General features: G+C 33.9%; 1 protein-coding gene across 1 annotated transcript in view; it reads right to left on the bottom strand.

Annotated features, from left to right (window-relative positions):
* LOC143227949 (uncharacterized) overlaps positions 1-2,900 on the bottom strand; it is a 37,692-nt gene extending 34,792 nt beyond the window's left edge. The window contains exon 1 of the mRNA XM_076459299.1: positions 2,869-2,900. Within this exon, the coding sequence (XP_076315414.1) occupies positions 2,869-2,900 (32 nt within the window). The remainder of the gene's footprint in view (positions 1-2,868) is intronic.
* Positions 2,901-11,188: the final 8,288 nt, after the last annotated feature.

The following is an 11,188-nucleotide window of genomic DNA, read 5'->3' as shown; positions in this document are numbered from 1 at the left end:
TATTCAGTACAAAAGACACCTTTGGAAGTTTCCTATATATATTAGACAAGAACACACACAATATTAGTACAAAGACTTTGGAAACAGTTTCCTATATAAATAGACAAGGACTTACACACAATATTCAGTACAAAAGACACCTTTGTGAAACAGTTTCCTACCATAATAGAGGGCTTACACAAATATTCAGTGCCAAAAGACACCTTTGGAAACAGTTTCCTACCTATAATAGACAAGGCTTACACACAATATTCAGTACAAAAACCACACTTTGGAAACAGTTTCCTATATAATAGACAAGACTTACACACAATATTCAAGTACAAAAGAGCACAACTGGAGCAGGTTTCCTATATAATAGACAGGAAGACTTACACACAATATTCAGTACAAAAGACACCTTTGGACAGGCAGGTTTCCTATATAATGAGACAGAAACTTACACACACAATATTCAGTACAAGACACCTTTGGAAACAGTTTCCTATATAACAGACAAGAACACACACACACAATATTCAGTACAAAGACACCTTTGGAAGCAGTTTCCTATATAATAGACAAAGGCTTACACACAATATTCAGTACAAAAGACACCTTTGGAAACAGTTTCCTATATAATAGACAAGAGTTACACACAATATTCAATTACAAAAGACACCACCGGAAACAGTTTCCTATATAATAGACAAGAGGTTACACACAATATTCAGGTACAAAAGACTGCAACTGGAAACAGTTTCCTATATATATGAACCAAGAGCTTACTGCACTGATATATCGGTACAAAAGACACATAGACTGGAAACAGTTTTCCTATATAATAGACATAGGAAACACACACAATATTTCGGTTCAAAAGACACACTATCAAGAGAAACAGTTTCCTATATTAATAGACAAGGGGCTTATTTTTATGATATTCAGTTACAAAGACAGCAACACCCCAGACAGTTTCCTATATATATAGACAGACAGGTTACACACACAATATTCAGTACAAAAGAAGACACCTTTGGAAACAGTTTCCTATATATATGACACACGGGCTTTTGTTTTACAGTATTCAGTTACAAAAGACACAACTGGAAGTAGTTTCCTACTCAAACAGACAAGACTTACACACACAATATTCAGTACAAAAGGACACAACTGGAAACAGTTTCCTATACATAAATGAACAAGGCTTAAACAGCCATGTTCATTGCACCTACACAATAACAGACACACTTCACAGAAACAGGTTTTCCTATATAATATTAGACAAGAGTTACACACAGTAATTCAGTACAAAGACACAAGCACCAGAACAGTTTCCTATATAAATAGACAAGACTTACACACAATATTCAGGTTACAAAGACACCTTTGGAAACAGTTTTCCTATATAATAGACAAGGACACCCCACCACACAATATTCAGTACAAAAGACACCTTTGGAAACTTATTTCTATATAATAGACAAGAGGATTACACACAATATTCAGTACAAAAGACACTTTTGGAAACAGTTTCCTATATAATAGACAAGAGTTACACACAATGTCCAGTAAAAAAAAAACAGCAGACTGGAAACAGTTTCCTATATAATAGACAAGGAGTTACACACAATATTCAGTACAAAAGACACCTTTGGAAACAGAACACTATATAATAGACAAGGCTTACACACAATATTCATTACAAAAGACACCTTTGGAAACAGTTTCCTATATAATAGTCAAGGCTTACAAACAATATTCAGTACAAAAAAAGACACCTTTGGAAACAGTTTCCTATATAATAGACAGGAACACACACAATATTCAGTACAAAAGACACCTTTGGAAACAGTTTCCTATATAATAGACAAGAGCTTACACACAATATTCAGTACAAAGACACCTTTGGAAACAGTTTCCTATATAATAGACAAGAGTTACACACAATATTCAGTTCATAAAAAGACACCTTTGGAAACAGTTTCACCTATATAATAGACAAGACTTACACAATATTCAGTACAAAAGACACCTTTGGAAACAGTTTCCTATATAATAGACAAGGCTTACACACAATATTCAGACACCTTTATGACAGTTTTCCTATAGCAACAGACAAGACACACAATATTCAGTACCAAAGACCTTTGGAAGCAGTTTCCTATATAATAGACAAGGCTTACACACAATATTCAGTACAGACAAGACACCTTTACAAAACACCTTTGGAAACAGTTTCCTATATAATAGACAAGACTTACACACAATATTCAGTACAATTTACAACAGACACCTTTGGAAACAGTTTCCTATATAATAGACAAGACTTACACACAATATTCAGTACAAAAAAGACACAAGACTTACACTATAAACACACACCACAGACACAGTTTCCTTTATAATACACCAGACAAGACTTACACACAATATTCAGTACAAAAGACACCTTTGGAAACAGTTTCCTATATAATAGACAAGACTTACACACAATATTCAGTACAAAGACACCTTTGGAAACAGTTTCTATATAATAGACAAGACTTGTACACAATATTCAGTACAAAAGACACCTTTGGAAACAGTTTCCTATATAATAGACAAGAGTTACACACAATATTCAGTTACAAAAGACACCAGCTGAAACAGTTTCCTATATAATAGACAAAGGCTTACACACACAATATTCAGTACAAAAGACACCTTTGGAAACAGTTTCCTATATAATAGACAAGGCTTACAGACAATATTCAGTACAAAAGACACCTTTGAAACAGTTTCCTGTATAATAGATAGAGATCTCTACACACAATATTCAGTACAAAAGACACCTTTGGAAACAGTTTCTATATATATTAGACAAGGCTTACACACAATATTCAGTACCAAAAACACCTTTGGAAGAGTTGTTTGTCCATAAACGCAGCGAAAACAAAAAGACAAGTGTCTTAGTCTATCGTATATCCGAAATTTCAAGCTGGTAAATCCTGGAAAGTTTGAAGGAAAGCACCTTTTCTTCACGGTTTACAAATCTAAATGTGGTTAATATCATAGTGTGTGGCTAAAACATAGGACATGAATGTGTTTCATGTGTGTGCTTGTAACGTTTAACGACCAAACCGTATGCTGAACAGAACCTTACTTCTTAGTGTTTTAAGTTCATTATGAAGAAACAGTTGTTGGATATAAATTATAATGAAATTACACTTAATTGGTTTATTTGACTTTAATAATGTCCTCATACATTCTTAATTATTTCACTGATAATATATTCAATTAACGACGTAACGTATAAAAGCAATACTCAAACATACAATGTTAATGAGTACGAATTAGGCCTAGTGGGAGTTAAATTCTTGCTTTCTAATAAAGCCAAAAGTACATTCAAGTAAATATTAAAAAATATTATAAATACATGTTAATTTTTATTACAGTAGTATTTGACAATTAATTGCGGAACCAAAATAATTTTGTTATTTCTTCTTGTTATTATTTATTTGACAGTGTCTGTGGCCGCATTAACAAGCAAGCAATAGGCTTAACTCCCGTTAGGCCTGATTTGAACAGAAAAACGTTTTACTGCATTTCTAAAGACGTTTGCAGTTCAGTACTTCATGAAACAGTAAACCAACAGATGGATTACTGTTTCAAAATATACTATCGAATACTACTATAGTAAGTAGATGACAGTAGTGTGTGTAATTGGAACTCAGATGCTCTATTTTTGTATCCTTTTAAAACTCAATTGCAAGCACCATCGATGCCATAACGAATTTTTTTCTGACACATTTGTATCAAAACGTTTATCAATTATTACGTAGAGAGTAGCAAAATCACGTTATAACTGTTTCCTTTTGTTTTCTGAAATTGTAGCCAAACCTCGAGTTGATGAATTTGTCATATCTGAAGAAGGTACGAGGTATGGAGGAAGGACACCGGTTCGATCGACGTTCGGCAAGCCATCACCTTGGCGAGTTTCCTCTCCATCACACGAGCAAAGTCACAGTATCAGTCCAGAACACCAGACAACGTATTCCTACAGACGATCCCACAGACTTAGTCCAAACCTCACTCCAACTCACAGTGAATATTATAGTAAATCACCATTAGAAGAGTATACCCGTAGTGTGAGCCCAGCCTCCGCACATAGCTTACCATTGCAGAGAATTTCGCGGGGAAGGAAATTACCCCCAACTCCCATCAAACCATCCACTCTGTATGTTGGTGTTCGATCCATGGAAAGGATCAACTTTCCTGTTGTGTCCTGTTCGCCAACAGTGCTCGAGCCCAGTAACAAATCAATATTTAGTATTAACTTTCCAAGAGTAAATGCTTCGCCTACACATCTGCCAAAATCCCAGATGACATTCCGACAACAAAGAACTACTGTGAGTACTGGACCTCAGAGCCCATCTCTAAGACCAGGCGGAAGGGTGGCTAGCAGCAACGTTAATTTGCCACGTGGTCAGGAACATACTCGTAGTGTAGACTTTTACCCTACCCTGGACAGAAGTTTTGACCCTGTTGGGCATAATGACAAACTGGTCACTTTCCAAGCATCAGCAGCTGTAGGAAGAAGCTGTCGACAGCTTCCATCGCCACTGCCTAATGGTTACAAGCCAGGTCAAAAAGAACGGGAAGTAATTATGCCAGCTTTACGTCGTGTTGGTCCACATACTGACTCTGATGATGATTGGTGCTAACGAGCCAATCGTTTGCACAAGATAAATCTGATAAAAGCTTAGAGGTTTAAAATTCTGGACTTATTCTTTCAAAGTTATACATTAACTTCATGTCCCTGAACAAATACGATGCATATATAATTATTCGATTTCTTGTCATTGTCATCAGTACTTGAATTTGAATTTTCAATTAACTATCTAACTTTTAGCAATTACAACCGTTTGTTGGTCCTTCTGTGATGGACTAACAACATAGTAACAACTTTCATACCATCAGGACTAGGTCCATATGCTATTATTAAACATTTATTTTCCATAATGTAAACAATCTGCATGCCAAACCAAAATGTACGAATTTCCTACTATATTACATAAAGCTTTCTGCGGACGTTTCGCTTCTTTGCACGTATTTCTAAACAGCTATGGTTTACATCATCATCAGATTTAAATATCAGCTTATCAAAATGATTTTGTTATGTCCGTGAAGATAAATAATCAAACCAGCCAAGAAAAGTTTCTTAAACTTCACGGGTCGTACTTGACGTAGTACATAAGTAAGACTAAACACGGTTCGCGTCCCGTTGCCGCAAAATTCGCTCCGTATTTGGACCTAAGATGATAAACTCCTACTATACAGTCAGACAAGGGTAAGCCCAACATTGGCGGTATGTGCTGTTGAATATCTTCCCTTTAATCTATCAGTTTCTACAAGATAGGTACCTATACAGATATAAGTGTTATACAGCTTCGCGCGAAAATTCTAAATTACACAAAGAAAACTAAAAAATAAACTAGTAAGAGATATAAATCTACCCGTAACGCGTCGTTTTATTCTACAGTCTACACCTTAAATATCAGGCATTAATAATAGTCTATTTAGACGTTCTTTTAATTAAAACAGCTAGCGATAGGTGTCGCATTACGAGAACAATCAAATAAGAAATTCAATAAACTTGTTTTGTTCCCCGGGGTTTTAAAGATTAACCCTAATCAGTTCCAATTAAACACACTCTTTTTATATATAATTTTAAGCCTAACTGCTTTCTGCGTTTTTCTTTTATTGTCTAGATTTTACTCCAACGATCAGTTCTAACTAGTTATTATAAATGTTTGTTCGTCGCGAAATGAAAGGATATCTGTGCTGTGCTCGCCACGAGTATCGAACCCCGATTTTTAGCGATGGTAAGCCTTCAGACTCTGGGATGCCAGTATAAAATAACAAACATAATGGAGTTATCTCTGTTGAGGTTATCGCAGTCATTTCAGGAGATATTTCAAAATTTCACCTCATGTTTGTTTTGTTTGTTTGTTTTGAATTTCGCGCAAAGCTACACGAGGGCTATCTTCGCTAGCCGTCCCTAATTTAGCAGTGTAAGACCAGAGGGAAGGCAGCTAGACATCATCACCCACCGCCAACTCTTGGGCTACTCTTTTACCAACGAATAGTGGGATTAATCGACACATTATAACGCTCTCACAGCTGAAAGGTCGAGCATGTTTGGTGCGACGGGGATTCGAGGGCGCGACCCTCGGATTACGAGTCGAACGCCTTAACTCACCAGGCCATGCCAGGCCTGTTCTCGTATGAAAAGTAGCATTACTCCATTAACTAGTTCTAGTTTTAAAGATAAATCGGTAGAATATCCAAATATAACTACTGTTCCAAAAAACAGTAAATAAAATAAATAAATTATTAATATTTAATTATCATAACAGATGGCGCTTCTTGATAATTTATGTTAATTTAAATAATTAAAAATAATTTATTTAAAAGGAACTAAAATGTTATAAGTACTCTACACGTAAAGTACTTTGTCAAGGGATATAGGGTAGAAAGCGAACAAAATATATAGAATTATTTAATGAGTCTAGAACCTTTTTATGTTATTTGGTGTCTGTGTTTTACGTTATGATGTTTTTTCACTTTAATGTAAATTTCATTTGGAAAATACCTGAAATGGAAAAGTTACTAAACGTTTGTTCTATAATTTCCACCTCTCGTGTTTTTTGTTTATTTACTTATAATTGATGAAATCAAAATATTTTAAGTTTCAAAAGTACATATCCATGTTGTTAACCACAAAGCTACGCGGCCCGGCATGGTCAGGTGGTTAAGGCACTCGACTCGTCAATCCAAGAAACGGTGGTTTGAATCCCTGTCACACCAAAAATGCTCACCTCCTCAGCCGTGAGGGAGTTATAATGTGGCGGTCAATCCCACTATTCGCTGGTAAAGAGTAGCCCAAGAGTTGGCGGTGGGTGGTGATGACTTGCTGCTTTCCCTCTAGTCTAACACTGCTAGACGGCTTGTGCAGAGAGCCCTCGTTAAACTTTGCGCGAAATTCAAAACCAAAGCTACACAATGGACTATCTGTGCCTATTACTGGTGTCAAAACCCAACTCTTAGCGTTATAAGCTTTCAGAACAGTGGGAGACTAGTTCATATAAATAGTGTTTGAACATGATGAGCTCTGTATTTAGCGAATCGCGTCGTCGGTGATGAATATGACATAATAATGTGGATGGAATACTAATATTATACACTTCCAATTCTTGAAAATACTTAAGAGACTAAATAAAGAACATGGTCTTTTGTAGGCCTAACACAAACGACGTATGACAAGTACAATTATTTGAAAAACAGTCTGTGAATACTCAAAATATCAAATCTTCAATCCAATTAATCACTCAATAAGCATTTATTTCGTGTTCTAGAGATCATTTATCATTTATTACATTAGCTCGATACAAGTATTAGAAATATGTAGGAATGATTTTGCTGTTTGTAATTAAGCACAGGGCTACACAATGTGCTATCCGTGCTCTGTCTTCCAACAGGTATCAAAACCTGAATTAGAGCGTTACAAGGCCGTAGCCATATCGCTGTGCTACTGTCTAGGGAAACCAATTTTAGATCCACGGTGTATTTAGGTGTTCATCGAAACATTTAAGTCGCTTGAATAAGATATAATTAGGCAATCGAGTTTGTTGGGGTTTTTTTGGAAAATTGAAATTCTCAACGAGCAATTTTTGAATTGTTTTATAAAATAATGTTTCATTTTGTAAAAAAAAAAAAAAAATTAGAGGAAAACATATAATTCGAGATTTAACTGAAATTGACTACGATAACGCTAACAGTACAGATACGTGTTGTGATGATCATAAAACCATTTGTGCCACAAGGAATTTCTTTTATTCTTCGACTTTAATGTCTGTAAATTTTACAAATTTTAATGCGAAATAAACTTTTGTTTGTTTTTAGGCTCAAAGCAACACCATGGGCTATCTGTATTGTGCTCACAACGGGTATCGAAACCCGGTTTTTAACGTTGTTAAAAACGTACCAATGGACCGCTGAGAGGTGGAGCGCATATTATAGTAATAAGTAAACAGCTATAAAATTAACAAACTTTTTCCACTACACATTTTTATTAAAAATATATTAAACTTACTTTTAACGTCAGTCTTTTCTGTCTAATCGTTAAAAATAAGTATTGTGGTGAACCTCTGGGTTTTGGGGCTGGTGATCATCATTCGAACCTGTGCGATATCGTAAAACATTCCCAGCGCGTTAAGCTGTGTTTGCTTGTTCTGGATTGTGCGCAAAGCTACACGAGGGCTATCTGGACTAACTGTCCCTAATTTAACAGCGTAAGGCTAAAGGGAAGGCAGCTAGTCATCACCACCCACCGCCAACTCTTTGGCTACTCTTTTACCAACGGATAGTCGGATTGATCGTCAAATTGTAACTACCCCACGGCTGAAAGGACGAGCATATTTTATGTAATGGGGATTCGAACCCGCGACCCTTGAATTACGAGTCGCGTGCACTAACCACCTGTCCATGTTAAGCTGTGAATGCGTTATAAATGTAACAATTAATCCCTTATCGTGTGTGGAAGGATGACTAGCAGTTTTTCCCTCTGACCAGTAATTTGAAATTAGGAACGTTATTAGAAAGAACCTAAAACAAGCATGTTAAAATAGTTTTTTAGAAGTGTATTCATATTATTTGTTAATAAGTTTGAAGGCTTATTGTGTTAAAAGTCGGAATTCGACCAGCCTCGAGATGGACAAAGTTGAGCTCTACGCCAAAACCAAAATCCATTAAAAATAACAATTATAATAATTGTAATTAATGTTGTGAAGAATTATCCTTCAGTTCGGAAAGCAGTATAGAAAGAAATACGTCTCTCGCATAAAGCAACAGATGTTTGTGTTATGTTTTCATTCCAATAAAGCAGTATAGAAAACGTCTCTTGCATAAAGCAACAGATGTTTATGTTTCTGATTCCAATAAAGCAGTATAGAAATACGTCTCTCGCATAAAGCAACAGATGTTTATGTTTCTGATTCCAATAAAGCAGTATAGAAATACGTCTCTCGCATAAAGCAACAAATGTTTAAGTTAACTTTTTGTTTCCAAAATGTTCCTTAAGAGGGGGTCCTATATGCCTCTGTAAGTGAAGGAAACAAGTGGTTGGAATAAAGGGTGAATATTTATTTCAAGACAGGCGTGGTTTACAGTAATGTTTCCTTGCTGAATAAAACACTATGTTTATTATAATTAATCTAAGAAATGTTTTTATAATACTTGTTTCAAGCTCTAAATACTAGTCACCTACAGAAGTAATAATTATTTAAAGTCTCACTTTAAGATAACGTCTGTATTTCTTATCGTGCTATTTAATATTAAATTTTTCAATCCGAATCGCCGGAAGTTATATTTGGTCTTAATCTGATATCTACTTTAACATCAGATGCCTAATTCTTAATATAGCTTAATTATTATGTGTAACAGTTGTACCCTACCAGATTTATAAAAGAGCTGTATATTGTTTTGTTGTTGTTGTTTTATTTATGGAACGGGGGGTTAGTCCCGTTTGGCCAAATATATTTTTTATTAAAATCGGCCATCAGTGTATACAACTGTTCTTTAACTATAGTTTTCATATGTAAAAACGGATATAGTTAACAGTTGAAACCTTTTCCTTCACTAGAGGGCCTTTACCAGTGAATTTGGTAAAATATTATTAATTTTGTGTTGCTAGGGGTATTAAACGTTTGACTAAAGTATTTTTGCTGTTTATTTTACGTCGATAATATAAACACTAAAGATGTCTTGTTTCATGATAAAATCTATTCATTAATATCTCAAAGCAAATCCGTATCTAATTAACGAGCAGGGCATTTTTTACTTCATTCATAGAATTATTACTAATTCTATTAATAACATAACTGGTGTTAAGAATATAATCTTTCTATTAATTCTATTAATAACAACTGATGTTAACAACAAGATATTTTTTAATTAATTCGTAGGGTAATTACTAATTCTATTAATAACATAACTGGTGTTAAGAATATAATGTTATTAATTCTATTAATAACAACTGATGTTAACAACAAGATATTTTTTAATTAATTCGTAGGGTAATTACTAATTCTATTAATAACATAACTGGTGTTAAGAATATAATCTTTCTATTAATTCTATTAATAACAACTGATGTTAACAACAAGATATTTTTTAATTAATTCGTAGGGTAATTACTAATTCTATTAATAACATAACTGGTGTTAAGAATATAATCTTTCTATTAATTCTATTAATAACAACTGATGTTAAGAACAAGATATTTTTTAATTAATTCGTATGGTAATTACTAATTCTATTAATAACATAACTGGTGTTAAGAATATAATCTTCCTATTAATTCTATTAATAACAACTGATGTTAAGAACAAGATATTTTTTAATTAATTCGTAGGGTAATTACTAATTCTATTAATAACATAACTGGTGTTAAGAATATAATCTTTCTATTAATTCTATTAATAACAACTGATGTTAACAACAAGATATTTTTTAATTAATTCGTAGGGTAATTACTAATTCTATTAATAACATAACTGGTGTTAAGAATATAATGTTCCTATTAAAACTTTAATGAAACTTTTATTATAAATTTGCTGCACAATAAACACTTTCAATAAACACTTTCAATTTTTTTTATTTTTTTTCAATTTTCAATGAGACACCAGCTTTTCAGTAGCAGTCGTTACAGTTAGTCAGTATTGGTTACAAACAAAATTATTTACTTGGGTTTAAGGGTTCTAGATATAGTCGTTAATGCTGTGTTACAAAAAAAGTAGTTATGAAACCGAACTGTCCTTCACGGTGTTAATAAAGGAGCTAATTTAAGATATAGGTATGTATTAGAAGTTGTAAAATATCTCTAATCGTCTTAGTCAAAATTCTTCTTTTAATTTAAATATATATAAAATAGAATACGAGATAATTTCTTTTTAAGAAATCCAGATGCTGTGATGTGAAGGTAACTCAGTTACCACAATATTAACAAACCAGAATGATAAAACTTTGCTATAATTATTCGTGTTTGATTAAACTGTATGCGTGATATGTACAAGCAGAACTGGTAACATTTATAAAGTTTAGAAGTTAGTGTTTTGAGCCCGCGTTTGTTTGTTTTTTACTGTAAATGTCTAGTTAGTTGGTTCTT

This window comes from Tachypleus tridentatus, chromosome 10 (genome assembly GCF_004210375.1).
Source record: "Tachypleus tridentatus isolate NWPU-2018 chromosome 10, ASM421037v1, whole genome shotgun sequence".
Taxonomy (NCBI): domain Eukaryota; kingdom Metazoa; phylum Arthropoda; class Merostomata; order Xiphosura; family Limulidae; genus Tachypleus; species Tachypleus tridentatus.
The sequence above is the reverse complement of the archived record's forward strand: the minus strand, read 5'-3'. Positions and strand labels throughout refer to the sequence as shown.